At 35.5% G+C, this 18,375-nt stretch overlaps 1 protein-coding gene across 2 annotated transcripts in view; it reads right to left on the bottom strand.

Moving 5' to 3' along the window:
* Positions 1 to 9,186: 9,186 nt before the first annotated feature.
* RPP40 (ribonuclease P/MRP subunit p40) overlaps positions 9,187 to 18,375 on the bottom strand; it is a 17,846-nt gene continuing 8,657 nt past the window's right edge. Inside the window, exons 3-8 of one of the 2 annotated variants that reach the window (XM_058178125.1) lie at positions 18,306 to 18,374; positions 17,398 to 17,493; positions 16,672 to 16,797; positions 15,636 to 15,834; positions 13,447 to 13,581; positions 9,187 to 11,803 (exon numbers count right to left, since the gene is read on the bottom strand). In XM_058178125.1, the coding sequence (XP_058034108.1) occupies positions 11,608 to 11,803; positions 13,447 to 13,581; positions 15,636 to 15,834; positions 16,672 to 16,797; positions 17,398 to 17,493; positions 18,306 to 18,374 (821 nt within the window). In that variant the 3' untranslated portion in view covers positions 9,187 to 11,607. The remainder of the gene's footprint in view (positions 11,804 to 13,446; positions 13,582 to 15,635; positions 15,835 to 16,671; positions 16,798 to 17,397; positions 17,494 to 18,305; position 18,375) is intronic. The other variant, XM_058178124.1, reaches the window with a different exon arrangement.

Below are 18,375 nucleotides of genomic sequence, written 5' to 3'. Positions count from 1 at the left end.
GTGCTGGAATTGTAAGCCTGAACCCAGATCACATGACTGCAGGGTTGCCAGAACAGCTGGAACTTTGAGACTGGTCATAAGTACCATTTATTCAGTGTTATGGTGACTTCGAATGTTGCTGAACAAGCGGTCATTAAACAACGACTACCTATATTTTATAATTTTCTTATTAAGCAAGCCACCTAGAGTCAGTTGTTGATTAAAGCAACAACCCAAAACCCTAAAAAGCAAAGAAATTATATGTACAATTATTTTTACACTGTACTTATTTTGAAGTTTTATAAAAATACTGATCCATTTATATATTTAAGACTGGCATTGTGACCCTTTAAAAATGCAAATCAATATCTTTCCCCTTCTCCTTCCATAATTTTGAATATAGAGGTAAGTAAGAATACGATTCATTCATAAAAGGAGAAATCAGATCTCACTGCTTCCTTCCCTTCCTGGGACTACTATGGGTGGTTGAAAAAATAAATGGGTGTGGAATTATTTTTCACATTTACTTTATCCTGCAAATAGGATTTCTTGACACTGGGTTCTGGGAACTAATGCATATCTCCAAAATGAACTCATCTGTATCTTCTTCCACATTCTTCCATAGTTAGTACAATTGCTGTATGATTTCATATGAACAGAAAAGGATTGGGATTCTCACTCAAAAAGGAATTGTCCTGATACCCAAAAACAAATGAAACATCAAATCTGAAATGATAATGCAATTGCATGCCTTAATTTCCATTACATGAGGTGCTGTTATTTTTCACGTCTTGGATTAGTGTAGGTAGTGACAACAATTGGGGCTGAAATTGCTGTTGCTAAGCAACGCAGTCCTGAAGTACAAAATTACACCACTTCAGCTATGGCAATTCCAGCAGTCCCAGTTGCTGTGATTGAGCTCTTTGTGTATCATCAAGAACTTCACATGATTGCAAATTCTGATTCCCTGACGACTTCCCCATTGACTTTGTGGGAAGCCAGCAGGAAATGTCAGAAATCACAAATCACATGACTTGGTTCGCTGGAACATTGTAATCATGAGCCAGATGCTAAGGATCCAGTTCATGACCATGTGGCTGCAGGCTGCACAATCTTCAGACTTTGGAGGTGGGGTCGTAACTATCACTTTTTCAGCACTGTCATTAAGTTTGAACAGTCACTGAACAACGACCAACTTCTGTTTGTGTGTATGTTTTATCAGTCTTATAAGAAAATATTTAACATTTAAACAGACTAAGTATTGGGGAGGGGCTATGTCATCTCATGGAAAAAGTTATGATACTTTCATAACTTTTGTAAGCACATTTTGTAAGTAATTCTCTCTGAACCTTGGAAAGGTATTGTCACTATCAAGAATACTGAGCTAGATGATTCAATAGTTGATCTCACAATGAGAAAGCTTCCTCATTCTGGTCCTTATCTATAATTGTGATAAAGTTCTGTTTTTCTTGGCAAGCATTCTGTGGAAATACTTTGTGCATCTCAACCTTTGCTTTGATGTTGTGGGGCTGTTTCAGGCCTAATTAAACCTAACAGATCCAGACATATTTTTGGCATATTTTGTGCATTGCATTGATTCTTTAATCATTTCCCAAGAACAGCCGTGGGCACTGATTGACAAAGCCAAATACCAATAGACACACACACACACACACACACAAACACACACACACAAACCAGCTATCCTAGCCGTAAACTATGATGACATTTGTAGTCCACCAAGATGTAGAGGGTTAGAAGTTGTCCATGTCTACGCTTTCATTCAGAATCCTGTATTTGCCATGCAAAAACTAGGAAAAATATAGTTGGGTAAACCTTTATCAAAGATTTAATCTACATAACATAATGACCCTGTTTCCAAATAGACCGTCCTGGTGATTTGGTGAACTTATGAAAGTACACAGTATATTATTGAATGGCCACTGCTTTCTTTCAAGATGTTTTTTCTCCATCTTCCATCTAATTTGTAGCTCAGTTCTTTCTTGATGGTCTCCTAGTCAAGCCCGAAACAACTGTGATCATGGTTAGCTTTTTGACATCTTCCAAATGCTGCCATCTAGCTGGGCTACCTGACTCCCAAGTGTAATGTTTTGTTGAAATGCCTGTTTGGTAGATATTCTTCCATCAGATTTGCATTGTGTCGCCTTCCTTCAGCCGGTGCTTAAATATACTATAATTAGAGATGTTCAGAGCAAATGTGTCTTCTTGGATTGGGGTACAAAACCTTCTGGCCACTGAGTAAGATTTACTACTCAAACACTATTTACAGACTATATATTTTATTTTATTATTTTGTTGATACAGTTGCAAGACCAATCAATAAACTACTAAACTATAGGAATCCCTGAAAAGACGGCTCTTTGGATTTTCACCGTAGGCATTCAACATGGGGAGGAGGGTGGGGCGAGCTTCAGCTCTCTGAGCAATTGTCAAACGCTTCTTTCAAATAACAAAGGTTTCCTTCCCCCACTCCAAACATTGGCAGAAAGCAGAATCTGCTTTCATATAACTTAAAACTTGTGACTTGTGCACTGAGGCAATCAAGAGCATTTGACTTTCTTCAGGGTTACATCCTTTCAAATATTTTTAAAATGTTACCGTACTCCTTGCCCTACCAGTGTTTCTGCTCAAGGTTAAAATTCCTTTCACGTTTTTTAATCTAATAAATTTCTTGTCCTCTGATCACCCTTACTGCGTTTCTCTAAATCAGTTTCATTTTGTTCTGCCTAAAAGTCTGGTGGCCAGAACTGGATACGCTGCTGCAAACTTTATCCATATTTAGAAACCTCTGTTAATGTGGCCTAAAATGTCATTTCCATTTTTTTAGCCACATTATACTGCTGACTCCCATACAATTTGTAATCAAGATGACAACGAGCCAAAGACACCGAAGCGATCAAATTATAAGGGATACATAGTTAAAAATAATTTATACAGATTCAATTCATAAAAGTTCTCCATACCCTTTCTAAACTCGCAAATTATTCCTGCTCCTATGTACTACTAAATGCATCACCTGATGTTCTTTAGCTCATCAGTTCTTCAGAACTGAGAAGCTTCCTAGATGAGAAGTGAAACATCTTCAAAGAAAAAAAGTCCAGTTGCCTTTTGAAAAAAGCATCTTTGGGACAGGAGTGAAATGCTCCCGGTTCGGACCGGATCATGTGATCCGGTAGCGATGGGAGCGGGTAGTTCGGAGAACCGGTAGCAAAAATCCCTGCCCCCGTCCCCTGCCCATGCCTACCCAATTGCTCAGTCCCCACTTGCCTACTTGGCAGCTTCCTGCTTTTTTCGGTCTCGCTCGCTATTCCAGCCTTGCTTCGACTGCTGCAATCAATTGCATCAGCTAGCAACTGAATCTGACTGCCTGAAATCCATCTCATCGGTGAGCAACTCAATCTGCCTCCTTTGTCCCTTCAATTGGGTAAGTAAGGGGGGGGGGAGCTTTAAAAAAATAGTTAATTGGGGTTTTTTTAGAGATTTTTTTTAAGACATAGCAATTTAAAGTTAAGGAAGTTTTAAAGTTAAGGAAGTTTTAAAGTTAAGGAAGTTTTAAATTTAGCTGCTTTTATCTAAAAACGAAACAAAATAAAATAATAAAATAAAATATTTGTGCAGCTTTCTGAGATTTGGTGTGTTTCTGTAGTGTTTCACTCTAACTACACAAACACACAAAATCTCACAAAGCTGTATGTGGCATTGTGTGTGTGTGTGTGTGTGTGTGAGTCAGTTGTGTTGTGTTATATGTGTGCAAAGTGTGAAAGTTGGTTTTTGGGCTTTTTGTGGCTGTGTGAGGTTTCTGCTTGTTGCAGGGGCCATTTTGGGTGAGGTGCAGCTGCTTTTACATTGTATGTGAGTCTGTTGTGTTGTGTTGTGTGTTTGTAAAGTGTGAAAGTTGGTTTTTGGTACCTCTTATTGTTTTGTGTACTTTGTTTATTATTTTTATTATTTATTGTTATTGGCCATGCCCACTCGGTCATCTGACCACCAAGCCATGCCTACCAATTAAGCCACCCCCACAGAACCGGTAGGGAAAATTTTTAGATTTCACTCCTGCTTTGGGACAACTATGACCTGGATGATGGAGAATCTCCATAGACATTCTTTATCTCATCTTTCTCTTGAGGAGGAAATTCATTCCAATCAAGCACAACTTTCTTAGCCTTCCCCTTTCCCTTGCCATGTTCCATAAAATAAATAGCATCATTTTAATGTTTTAATTTGGCCATCTGTTTAATAAGTTTTTTAATTCATTGTTTTATGTGTATATTGTTGTTGTTTTTATTTTTTGGCTGTAAACCGCCCTGAGTCCTTCGGGAGAAGGGCGGTATAAAAATTCAATCAATCAATCTATCAATCAATCAATTAATCAATTTAGCTGCTTACAAAAATATACATACATACATACATGCATACATACATACATACAAACATACATGTCCCAATCAATAAATCTCTAACACTGTTTACCAGGATTCGTTACCCGTTTATCCAAAAATACATGAAATAACTCATACCGTGTTTTGTCTTCTGCTATAGAAGATGCTAATCCCTAAAAATAGGCTCAATTCAATTACTCTCCCAATATATAAGGAAGGAGACAGACAAGATTATGCCAATTACTATCCACTTAGTCGTCTTTCTGTAATTGCTAGATTTCTCTGCCACAAATTTCTCTTATGTTCCAAGCACAATCTTGCAGCCTTAGTCACACCTGTGCCATATATAATATTTCCTGCTAAGGGTAAGGAGACTACAGACCTGTTTGGATCTATTATGGTCAGCATACCACAGGGGGGCATCAAAGCTGTTTTATGTGTTGCTCATAATAGTCTATCCATTCCGAATTACTTGCCAGCCCACGTGCTGTGCTCAAAACCCCACCAATTAGGAGAAAAATGCAGGCACCCCCAATTTTATAGTCACACTTCTTTTTTCTGGTTCTTAATCCCATACTTTTCAATTCTCCCGAGTTTGTTTGGCTATTGTCTGCTGATTTATCTAACCTATAAAAATCATTTTAAAATTTGTTTTTCATATATTTTATTAATAATTTATTAATACAAACTTAAGACAGAAAGAGAAGAAAAAAAATAAAAGTTTCAGGAAAAAGGAAAACAGAAAAATTATATATAAAGACTTCCAACTTTTATCATAATAAGCATAGAAAAATTTAGTAACTCTTAACCCACTATAGGGTTAAAAACCAATATCTCTTCCTCCCATATCCCATCCCTTATCTGTAAGCCAGTGGCATGGTGGCCTAGTGGTAAAGATGCTCACCTCCCACTCAGAAGGTTGAGATTTCAGTCTTAGGTAGCAGCAGATGTTTCTCTCCTTGGGCGCAAAGAAAAAAAAAATCTGCTCCGAACTAAGCATTGCATCAGGAAGGGCATCTGGCCAGTAAATGCTATTGCATCCAGTTGCCCCGACTCTATCACAGGGTCATAAAAAAGGGAGTTATCTGGTATGGCTATTTATTAGAGGTGAAATTAGAGGAAGAACAAGTTAAAGAGATAATGATTGCTTGGGGGAGGAATTTTGGTCATGGGATAGACCTAGAGGATTGGCAGAAATTGTGGATGTATAATTATAAAATGATGATGTCTACAGCATTCAAAGAGAATTTCTATACAATGTTTTACAGGTGGCATTTACCCCAACAAGAATTGCTAGAATGTCCAAGGACAAATCTGAAAAATGTTGGAAATGTCATCAGATACCTGGATCATATTACCACATGTGGTGGACATGCATTGAAGCTAAAAAATATTGGACTAAAATACACACTTGGTTGGAAAAAATGATCAAAAAGAATATTGACTTCAAGCCAGAAATCTTTCTGTTGGGAATTATACTGGAGATATATACTAGAGATATAAAATATTTGATTGTGAATATTATGTGGTGCGACTGAAACAATCTGGAACTGAACACACTCAAAACCATAGAAATAGTGGTAGACTTTAGGAGAAATCCTTCCATACTTCCACCCAGTGGTGGGATTCAAGTAATTTAACAACCGGTTCTCTGCCCTAATGATTTCTTCCAACAACCAGTTCACCAAACTGCTCAGAAAGTTAACAACCGGTTTTCCCGAAGTGGTGCGAACTAGCTGAATCCCATCACTGCTTCCACCTCTCACAATACTAGACAACACAGTATCAACAGTAGAAACCTTCAAATTTCTAGATTCTATCATATTTGCAAGATCTAAAATGGACAGCTAACATCAAAAACATCATCAGAAATGGACAACAAAGACTGTTCTTTCTGCGCCAACTCAGAAAGCTCAAACTGCCCAAGGAGATGCTGATCCAGTGAGGAATTATTGAGTCTGTCATTTGCACCTCTATAACTGTCTGGTTTGGTTCTGCAACCCAACAAGAAGGACACAGACTTCAGAGGATAATTAGAACTGCAGAAAAAACAATGGCTACCAACCTGCCTTCCATTGAGGACCTGTATACTGCACGAATCAAGAAGAGGGCCGTGAAAATATTTATAGATCCCTCACATCCTGGACATAAACTGTTTCAACTCCTACCCTCAAAACGATGCTATAGAGCACTGCACACCAAAACAACTAGACACAAGAACAGTTTTTTCCCTCTGCTAAACAAATAATTCCCTCAACACTGTCAAACTATTTACTAAATCTGCACTACTATTAATCTTCTCATCATTCCCATCACCAACTCTTTCCACTTATGACTGTATGACTGTAACTTTGTTGCTAGTAATCCTTATGATTTATATTGATATTGATTGTTCCTGATTGCTTATTTGTATCCTATGATTATCATTAAGTGTCATATCATTAAGTGTTAAATTGTACCCTATGACCATCATTTGTGTTGTAAATGTTGTACCTGGATGAAGGTATCTTTTCTTTTATGTACACTGAGAGCATATGCACCAAGACAAATTCCTTGTGTGTCCAATCACACTTGGCCAATAAAAAATTCTATTCTATTCTATTCTATTCTATTCTATTCTATTCTATTCTATTCCAGCAGCTAGGATTGTATTTGCAAAAAATTAGAAAAATGAAAAGTTACCTTCACAAGATTAAATAATTAGAAAAATGTTGGAATGTGTAGAGATGAGTAAGTTAACATTTGAAATTAGAGAAGAAGAAGATAAGCAGTATTATAAAATATGGGATTTATTCTGTAACTGGTTAAATGGAAAGATATGTTAGGAAAAATGAGTATAAGATATATGTGTGAACGAGATGTCTATTTTGTGAATGCACAGGAAGATATGTTAACACCCATGCAGCACGTTGTAACAGAATTGATTTGATGAGGTTTTTTTATTCTATGTTTAAAAATAAATAAAAGAAATTTTTAAAAAAGGGAGTTATCTGTAAGCAAATTCATAAAACATCAACTTACCAGGATTTCTCAAAGTGACACGTAAGAGTTATGGCCAAACCATCAGAAAATCCCTTTAATTGCTAGTCTGAAATTTAAACTGAGTATAATTAAGTTTTCCCTAACCATGTTTCCATCAATCTCAAATTTCATTTCTCCCTCTTTTCACAATTGCCTGGTGAAACACATATCCTCTTTTCAGAGAAAGCGACACTAACAGTAAAAATGGAATAATTCTGCCTTTACTCTTCTGCCCATTGGCATTCTGTCATCTCCATTAAAACGCTGGCATATAGATTCTTCTCTCTTGTTTTTCTCTTCCTTGGCTTTTTGCTGTTCTTAGTTTTCTGCCATCCTCAATTCATTCCAAGCTTTACTTTTTGGCATCTTCTTTGTAACTCCAGGCTACCTGCGGGATGATCTCTCTGTCCACCTTCCTATGTATCCCGTTTATTGTGAAAGTCACAGGAGTAGATTTTAATAATTCAACCGTGCATGCATTTGACTTCTCAAGCTCACTAGAGGCCATTCAAAGAGTCTAGGAAGGAGGTAGCATTGCTACTGTCAACAATGCCAGGTATTATAATGTAACTTCACACAATCTCTTTCTGACACAGGGAAAAATCTTCAGACCTTCTGGAAGAAAACAGAGAGCCTCTTCAAAGCAAGAGAGTGAAAAATGGTCTCTATGTCACTCTAACAGCAGTAATTGCTGGTTTTAAGGGTTGCCTGGCTAAATGCCCGGGAGAGCAAAACCTACATCATGGATTCTGTTGGCAAGTATTTTCTTTTTCCTCTGTCCAGGTTTGAAAGCTAGAAGCCATTTGCAAGCAGATATTCCCCCAAGAATTTAGGCCATTTTTGAAAATAGTTGGGTTTTTTTTTTTAGGTGTTTCAAATACATTTTTAGAAAACTGTATTTTAATTGATAATCTAAAATTATTTAAAGAGCTTAAGAGTGTGGTACTACGATGAATCAAATCATTAATTTTCCTTAGTAACCAGCTCAGAGCTTAAGATAGCAATTGTCCTATGAGGGCTGTATGCAGAACTGCTTGCAATATAGCAGGGGTGTCTAACTGGATTTTTTCGAACGCCGGCTCAGCATTGAGTTCTTATCTGCAGGCCGGGCCAGGCCAGGGGGGAGTGGGGGAGATGGGATGGATGTCTCCTGCAGCACCCTGTTGGCCAAAATGGGGTGCAGGGAAAGCGGGAGGCCCTCCCCATGCCCCATTTTGACTGCCAGTGGCTAGTGGGCTAGTCCTTTGCTATTTCCAGGCCGGCCCCACAGGCCAGATTTAAGTACCTCGTGGGCTGGATGAGTTTCACACCCTTGCAATATAGCATTAATTTTTTAGGATGGCTCTGATCGAACATGGAATTTTTAAAATTGGGAGTCAGGTTGTTACGACACTAAATCTAACACTAAATTGGGGAAGATGAAAAGAGCTGGTGATGTGTGGTTGAGGTTGTGACTCTGGCTCTGGCTCTAAAGCTCATGCCAGTTATAAAAATGAAGAGGCGCTATTAAAAATATGCCCCACTGAAAAGTTAGATAACAGTTTCTAGCTGTTTAAAGGGATATATTTGATTTAATCAACAGGGCAATGTTTTGTTTTAGCTTAGTTCAAATTTTAATTTATTCTAAAACTACAATTCCAATACAGTTCCAATTCTTTGTTAGAGGCACTTCTTGCATTCATAGTTGTATGGTCTAATTCAATGTTCTCCTTCATTTCTGTTGGGTTCTCTTGTTGCTTGAAAAGACTCTTCCAGGACTTACTTTGTGCAACAAAATTGATAGGGGAAAAATGGGGGGGGGGGATAGAAAAGTTCTGAAGGGAAACTTGCCTTTGGTGGGGATACTTAGCAAATCTTTCAGAAAAGCAGAAAAGCTACCTCTGGTGCACACTGAGTAGTTTCAGTATAAGAATAAACATGGAACAACATCTGTCTATATAATTTACCTCTTCCCGCCCTACCACAAAAACCTTTAAATCCAGATGTTGCATGTTTAGGTACTCAACAGCCCTTTAATGCTGAAGGAGTTTGAGTTTGTCTCCTTGCCACTTTAAATAAAACAGCAAAATTGGTTTGTTACATTAGTATAATGGTTGCATATGGGATAATTAATATTTTTGTTGTTTTAATATTTTAATATTTAATATTTCTATATAGGAAGTAGCTGGTTTTATTTTTAATCAATTAGGCCTAATAAATGTTGGCATTAACAACTGAAAATTGTTCAAAATCCTGACTTTTCAGTACATTTATAGGAACTTGCTGTGTCAGTTCATTTTCTTCTTCCTTCATATTGTGCTGATTAAGCACATCTAAACTTCTTGATTTTGCAGGTATGTGTGTGTGTGTGTGTATTCAAGAGATGACAGATAAAAGAAAATACAGCAAATTTCAACAAGTGCATTGACTTTTCTGGAGCGCTGCCAGAAACATATCCAAACATATTGTCTCTCTCAGTTCTTTCTAATTATTACCTTGTATTTGTAAATCTTAAAAAATAATTTAAATTATTAAATTTAATAATTTAATAATGATACAGGGCAACTTAAGCCAGCTATTCCTATAGAGATCTTAAGAAACTGACATTGCATCAAACTCAAATTAATGTCTAAATGCTCAGCAACGAAATGCCAAGAAATCATGTTGGCATGTTTACTAGCTTAGATACCACGATGTAATCAGTGGATGGAACACATATATTTTTATTACATGCCTGCTGCCACAATTTAATTGGGATTCACATCAAAATACTCCTGCAATCAGATATAGGTCATCTAATTCTTGTTTCTCTCTTGATAAAGGCAGCGTAAATGAACAACAAAATTACTCCCTTTGATAATTACATGAACTCTGACCTAAAATTTTTAACTGGAACATTACTTCAAATTTTATGAGGTAAATTAGATAGATCAAGATATTTTCTTGATACCAAGTGTCCTTCCAATGTGTAGAATTGAACCCTTTCACTCTTCAAATTGTGACTAAGGTAAGCAATTTTCATGCTGTGGAGTATGGCAGGCTGCAAAGTAGACGACCAAAAGACTTTGAAGTAGGGTTTGATCAAATAGTATTTCATCAACTTATCCTTAAAATATCTGACCACTAAGCTGCCAGAAGCAACTGAGGCAAAGGGCAATTGCTACATAGAATCCCTTCTTAATTGTGACTGGCTCAAATAAACAAAAATGAAAGGACTGTGAAGATGTATTTGCTTGGGTGATATGCTGCTACATACTAGGATCCACAACTACACATATTTAATCTAAGCAATACAGATCTAATCAATATTATAATTCCAGGTTGTTTTAATATAAACTATTTCATTAAAAAAATTGTACCTCTTGTAACCATTCACCTTAGCCCCTTTCAAATGTTACACACCGCATTTAGTGGCATGCAAAAACTTTGAATTTGACACAGTCCAAGTCCAAAACATCCCACTTTGGGTTCCAAACAGCTCTTTTACACTCAAAACACTTTTGAGATGTTCAGAACAACATTGGAACAATTCTGGGAAAGTCACAACAGTTTTGCACACACTTCTTCCAGTATCTGAGATATGTCTTAAGAAAGTTTTGAAACAATCTGTGCTTGAAGTTGCATTCCTATAAAACGAGCACATTGTGACAAGACCTAATTGTTGAAGTTTTCAAGAAAGAATGAAGATAGAATGGGTCTTCTTCCAAAGATATGTGCCTCCATCTTCTCCCTGGGTACTGCCGTCCACCCTAAATACCTACTGAAACTCTGAAAATTAATACAAAGGTCAACCCATTCCACAAATTTGAAAAAGCTACTAATCTGCAAAAAGTACATCAGTTAATAATTAAAGGTACAAAGGTAAAATAAGGATTTTCTTTGCTTCTTTAAAACAGTAAAACTTTTTATTATTTTTATTCCACTTTCGGGTTAAGAGGTGTAGCTATATAGACCTGCTATAAGTTCTGGCAAGAATAATTTATCACCTTATTTTGAAAAATGTGTACAGTACTTGAACCATGTGAATTCATGCTGAACTAAATAGATTAAAAGCATAATCCTCATAATTCTTATTTACACTCAGGCAGTCTTCAAGATCAACATAAAACAGATCCCTCTGTTTTAGTCACTTTTTAAGTCAGGAAGCTAACACCCTTCTAAAGGGTAAATATTTTCATTAAAATGTTTATTTACAGTTACTACCTAAAAGGGTACTCAAGGCAATTATTTATGGACAGTTGTCATATGCTCCTACTGCCATTTGAAGCCAGTAGCTTAGATTCCTAAAAATTACGAAGTTGTACAAATTCTCTCCTCCTTTTAGAAAGCCATGTTCATTTTCTCTCCAGGAAACAGGGCTGTCAGCAAAGCCATGAACAGTAAGCGATACCCAGTGAGCCAGCTTTGGGTCTTCAAAATAGCAACTGTTGGGAAAGATGGAATAACGTCATGAATAAAGTATATGACATTAAAAATCATAACTATTCGGAAAGGAACCTAATTCTCTTCCCATGTACTGGGATTGCAAGATGATGGCATCAAGGTGCATAATAAGACTGCAGTCAAAAATATGGCATGGGTACAATGTGAGAAATTAGTTGTTTATATTTAAGGCTAGTGGATTTTTGTATAATCATGCATCATTAATTTATTTAACACAAAGGATAAACCAACATGTGAAATAGTGGTTTGTATAGTTCTCCAAGGGGGTAATTGTGGTAGATGTAATGGAGTGATTTGTAATTGTTTGCTTGTAAGTAGGTAACCCAGTTTGGGTCTTCCATTTTGTCTCAAAATGTAAAGTTGGGAGTTTTTGTGGTAATAATGTCATTATTCAAAACCAAGAAAGTGGGTAACTGGGTCAAACATTTTAAGAGTACTGATATAAAAACTGTCTTTGCCATGAACATGGATGGACAATATAATTTTTTGAACATACAAATGAAAAAAAAAGGAATATCTAGTTATTCATAAACTTTTTAAAAAATCCTATTTAACCCCAAAGTCATTAAACAAACTTTTAGTGATCAATACAAGAGTTATTGTAAGAAAGAACATTTTTGGTATAAAGGAAACTTGAAAATAAGCTTTCTTATTTCTGATATTCTGCATCAGGAATGCACAATTTGTACTCATCAAAGCCTTGGGAAACTATAAGGCATTATATATGTTGTTGTTCAAATGTTATTTTTATTTTTTCTTTTATTATAACATAAAAAAGAAAAGGAACAAAATGTAAAGATACTTTCATTATCAAAAAGCTATATCGTGCCTAAAAATAAGGGAAAAGATGCAACTGAAAAATAATGCTGCGACAAGTTACAAATCCATATATAATTATCTAATATAAATACACATATACACACACTTATATGAACATGTTTTTTTAACCTACAGTATTTTGTATAAATGAACCCCACATTCCATGATATTTACCCAAATGTAAGTGTCTATGGAGATTCTCTGTCATCCAGGTCATGGTTGTCCCAAATGTGTTTTTTCAAGAGGCAACTAGACTTTCTTGTTTTTTTTTGAAGACGTTTTGCTTCTCATCCAAGTTTTTTCAGCACGGAGCTGAAAAAGCTTCTTGGCTGAGAAGTGACACGTCTTCAAAGAAAAGCAAGAAAGTCCCAGTTGCCTGTTGAAAAAGCACCTTTGTGATATCCAAATGTAACTTTTTCAAGTGGCAAAAATTATTTCTCTCTGTGTTTATTCCATTTCTGTATTTAATTTCAATTCATCTGAATGAAATCCAATATCATTCCTGTCCTGGACCTGCCACAAATACTCTTCAGGGGAAAAAAATATCCTTGCTGCCTTTATAGTTAAATGAAATGTTCAAATGATAATATTTGGAGGGTTGCAGTAAACCGAAATAAAAGTTACTATCACCACATAAAAAATTAATAAATAGAATAGAAATGCTGCCTTGCAGGCACAAGAGAAACTTAAAAAAAACTTATGGCAAAAATACGGCTATGTTCTGTGGGATTTATTCTCTAGCAAGTCTAGGCAGTAGCTTTAATTTGCACAATTCTAGAGGCTAATTATTCAAGTCACTGCTTACCATATTTGTTCCAATAAATGAATGATCTTTTCTGACGGTATAAAGCCAGTTATTGTACACATCAAAACTTGTTCTATCAAGGTGCTTGGCTGAGGACATACACAGGTTGATAAAAAACTAGAGGATGTGTTTTCTCTGCAAATAGAAGATGTATAAGATAAACAGTTCTGAACCATATGTAACATTTGAACATGGCAAATAAATATTCTGCTTAAAACTTATAGTAGGCACTTAACATCGATTCAGGGCTAATTGCTTTTTTCATATTTTGAAGCTTTATAGCAGTGTTTCACTAATTATCTAAATATGGCAGTCATTCCATGAACAAACAAGCAAATAAAAGCAACAGGTGTTAGCGTTTTTATACACAATTTAAATACTTCTGTATTGCACTTCTGTATTACTTTCTTTTTGATTGTTCCTACTATTTTAATGCTACTATTTTTATAGTTTTTATACTTTTTCTTGGCGTTTTTTGCAATAATGTAGTCTGTTATAATGTCATATTATTTGGTGGTGAGCTTTTTTTAATAAAAGAAAAAATGAAATGCACACAGGCAACTAATATACACAGGCAATATTGCATTGTTGCAATGAAATGTGGTATGGTGTACTGGTGAGGAAGGGACAGAAGCAGCATTGATGAATATCAGAAAAGTAAAAAGTTAGATGAAAAACCTGACCACATAAAGACAGAATACTAATGCAAAGTGGCATTTGACATAGCAGAATGCTAAAATGGAGCAACAATGTTTTGTATGATTTATTTATTTATAATTTATTTATAGTTACATTTTTATACTGCACCATCTCCTGAAGGACTCAGGATACAGCCAATATTAAAATACACATAACTTGATTGACTTGGAAGAATCTGCATTTTGAACTGATATTTGCAAATATAATTGAACAATGCCTCCTGCGTTTAATGTCATATATTGATTGTCTAGACTTTTATTAATAATGATATTTGCATTTTGAAAGGAAATAAAGTTTGGAAGAAACTAAATCCAACTCTGGAGCTAAATTCTTGAGTCTTCTGATACTTCTTCATAGCCCATGAGTTTCTAATGATTTGAAATGTGTGTGTGTTACTTCATTTGATGAATATTCTTGTGATTATTATAGCTAAACGGATTGCATTAGGGTGCTCATTCTCTAAAGCTAATGGATGTTGATTTGAGCCATGGCGATGCAGTGGTTAGAATACAGTATTGCAGGCTAATTCTGCTGACTGCTAGCAGTTCGGCAGTTCAATTCTCACAACCCCTTAGAGAGGGCTGTAAAGCACTCTGAAGCGGTATATGAGTCTAAGTGCTATTGCTATTTGATCTTTGGCAAGGATGAACTCTTTTGTATGTTTGCTCCTTGTGGAGTTTTAAATGTTCTTTTGTTCACCAGCTATATCACACATCATTCTTTTCTCTACCAATGGCTATTCTAAATTAATTGAGAAATGGAAAAATAAAACCTGTTTAGAGCATTCATTCATTATTTTGTGGCTGCAGAAATTTGTTCTTTTGCTTACTTGCAGAAGGGTGGGATTGGTTCTGAAGGGAGCTCATTCCCCCTTCCCAAAAAGGACCCATTTGTTGTATGAAATTTATCTTATAATACTTGCACAGCTTTTTTGGGCATAGAACTTAGCCAGCCAGAGTATGTATGAGTGGATGAGATAAAAATTGCATGCTTGCCTGCACAAATTGAATAAATGAATGCATAAATAAAACCTCTTGCTAATAAAAGTCCACTGGGATTCATTCATCCATAAACATTTGTGACTTACTCACTATCCAGAGAAACCTGTGGCAAGTTACAATCCATAAAATAAACAAGTAAAATTTAAAACACACAATATCACATAGGGGCTTAAGGAACCAAAAGGCAGCCAGGTTATATAGATACTGTAACAGGAGAGTAAACAGTTAGGACTTCAAACTGAAAACAGATGAAGTTGATGCCCAGCTGGTCTCCAAGAGAAGAACAAAGTTCCATGACAAAAACACATCCTTAGATAATTTACCTCTTCCAAAAGTCATTAAGTCCTCCCCAGAGATTACATGTTTTTTAAAAATCTAAATTTTTTCACAAATTTAGAATTTGGTAAAGATTTATTTTAGGCTGAATGATTAAGGTTTCATCATTTGATTTTTGATTTGCTAACTGTAAATAAATGAAAGCATACTTACAAGCCAACATGCGTAAAAATGGCCCCAAGCCACTCAAACAATTCTTGTGCGCTGCATGCGGCATCTGGCTCGCCGTGCAATTTATCACTCTTTACAATTGGACACTGCACATTTCTTAATGTGCGAAAAGTTACTTTTGGCCGATGAGCCTGTATTTCCTTTTTAGAAAAATAGGACATCAAACTTGCTTCTTCTGATCCTTAAGAAAACAAACATCATCCCACATTGAAAGATGGATAATCACTGCCACAAAAATTAGCATCTTGATTTAAAGTATTCCAGCTCCTGTCTTGGTACATGAAAAGAGATCTAAACTACTGAAAAGCTGCATTAAAATGAAATCTCCTTGTAACTACATCTATGCAATGCACAAAGCTTATAACCTGCAACTTTTTCCTCTCATCTTGCTAAGCTCCATTTTTCTTTGAGAAACCAAAGATTCAGTTCTCAGAGAATGATCTCTCTTAAGCCATTTTGCCTGAGTTTAAATAACTAACAGTTATTGCAAATTACATGTTTTAGATTAACAAACATTTGGGAATAAAAAATACCCTTTCCCATCAAATGGTCCATTAAATTACGGTTTTAATGTACTATTATGTTGCATTTAATCTCATATTCAAACCTACTGTTATACTTTAAACATTAAGAAACATTACTTTTCATTTGAAATAATTCCACAATAAGCTGATTTTAGGTGATCTCAAAAAACTAACAAGGATAGAATAGGAGATCGCTAGGAAATCCCCAGGGAAATAGACTAAACCAGCAAGTTAAAAAACAACAACCCTCAGTGGTACAATGGCACAGTGTTATTTCCAAAAACATATCTGCATGAGTCCATTAAGATACTTAAAACTGATCTTAATTCAAAAGAATCCGACATTCAGACCTACAAGCAGTCTTCCCAGATTATATAATTTTCATTCTCATTTTACATCTTAGTTTTTCATATACGTATAGACATCTAAAAACGGACATAAAAATATCAAAAGCAAGAATAATTAATTTTTGTATTAATTTTGTATTATATTACCTGTGGGTTGCCAAGTTAGTAAGAAATCAAACTCAAGTGGCTTTTTTTCCTTCAGGGCCCAAATTATTCTCTTATATTTTTTATTTTCTGGAGTGAAAGCTGTATCTATCAAGTCAACTGTAATAACTATTAAAGGAACAAAAAGAACAAGTGTTAATAGTTTACATGTTATTTGGATAATTAAAAAGCTTATTTTTCTTTCTCTCCCTCCCCTTCTTTATATAAGCACACATACAAAAAAAAAACCTGTTAAATGTTATAATAAAAAATATGTGCAAGGCATTATAATTCAATTGGACTCTAATAAGGTAAAAGTTCCCTTCATACATATGTGCTAGTCGTTCCCAACCCTAGGGGGCAGTGCTCATCTCTGTTCCAAAGCTGAAGAGCAATTGACAAGTTCAGCTAATATTGACCCTAATTCAGCTTTATTCCCAATACCTACATCCCTCAGATGGAAACATATACCTGCACTTCCAAAAAAATCCCACACCTCCAGCTATTCCAACTATTTTTTGTGAAAAAATTCTGTGAAAGATACTCTATTAATGGATCAGGGAAACCACTTTTTCTTGTACAGGTGGCTAAATTATTTTTTTCAAACTGAACCCAACTGAATTCCATTTTCCAAGTCTCAACGTGGGTGTTGCCCCCCCTCCAAACCTTCATAAAAGTATTTAAGAACCAGAAAGGTATGGATATTATCTATGAACGATGGATACTTACTGTATCTCATTGGCTTTTTACCAGAATACAAAGAAGGATGGCCTTGCAGTCCAAACTCTTCATAAGTATCCTTATCTACTGATAAAATCAATTTGCCTATAACAAGCAAAACCCATATAATTCAGGATAATTTCATTGGTACATGTTTTAACATCAAAAATTAGCAATGAAACATACATCTTAAAAAACACATCACATACAATTAGACAAAGGGGTAAAAATATCAACCGCGTTAATTTATCCTTATAAATGTCTTCTAGATCAAATTCATGACCTCATTTTTAAAGCTCTGCTTCTTTGTCTTTGCATTTAACTCCGTTGATATTAAACTCCAGTTTTTCAAGAGAATTCAGATAGCTGAATTTACTTCTTGCTCTGAACAATTGCTTAATTTATAAACAATAAATTGCTTAATTTCTCAAAAAGGCATAAAACTGTTTTTCTCCCTCTGCCCCAGTCTTTAAAGGTTAGGGAAGCCAGCTCAGAAATTTCATATAAAGCTCTTTTCTGGATGATAAAGTACAATGCAGCTAAGCAGGAGCTGACCATATGCATTTTCAGCGGTGGGTTGTTTACTTCCCTGGAAAGTTTTATCGCATGCAAAAGGAAGTGTGCAAAATGAAATTAACTTATAGAATTTATATTTGTACGAATTGATTTTTGCAATCCTTTCACTTCAAAAGAAATGGTTAAAAGTGTAACTCCAGACTACGTATGAAGACTTGGGGAGGTGTACATGTCTGTGCTTAATTTTGAGTTATGTAACCACAATAATTGGCCAAATGATTCATATGTACGTTGTGATCTTCCCTCATTTTTAGCAATTATTGCTTAATCCCACTGAGTTAAAATAACTAACATTCTGGAGCTATTATAACATCTCTTATATCTTGAATCTGAATTCATACCTGTTGGTAGCAAAGCAGCAGTATTGTCTTGGTCAATTCTTGTATTGTATGTAAGAGCATAACACGAACC

The sequence above is a fragment of the Ahaetulla prasina genome, chromosome 3 (genome assembly GCF_028640845.1).
Source record: "Ahaetulla prasina isolate Xishuangbanna chromosome 3, ASM2864084v1, whole genome shotgun sequence".
In the NCBI taxonomy this organism is placed as follows: domain Eukaryota; kingdom Metazoa; phylum Chordata; class Lepidosauria; order Squamata; family Colubridae; genus Ahaetulla; species Ahaetulla prasina.
This window is presented reverse-complemented; position numbering and strand designations above follow the sequence as displayed.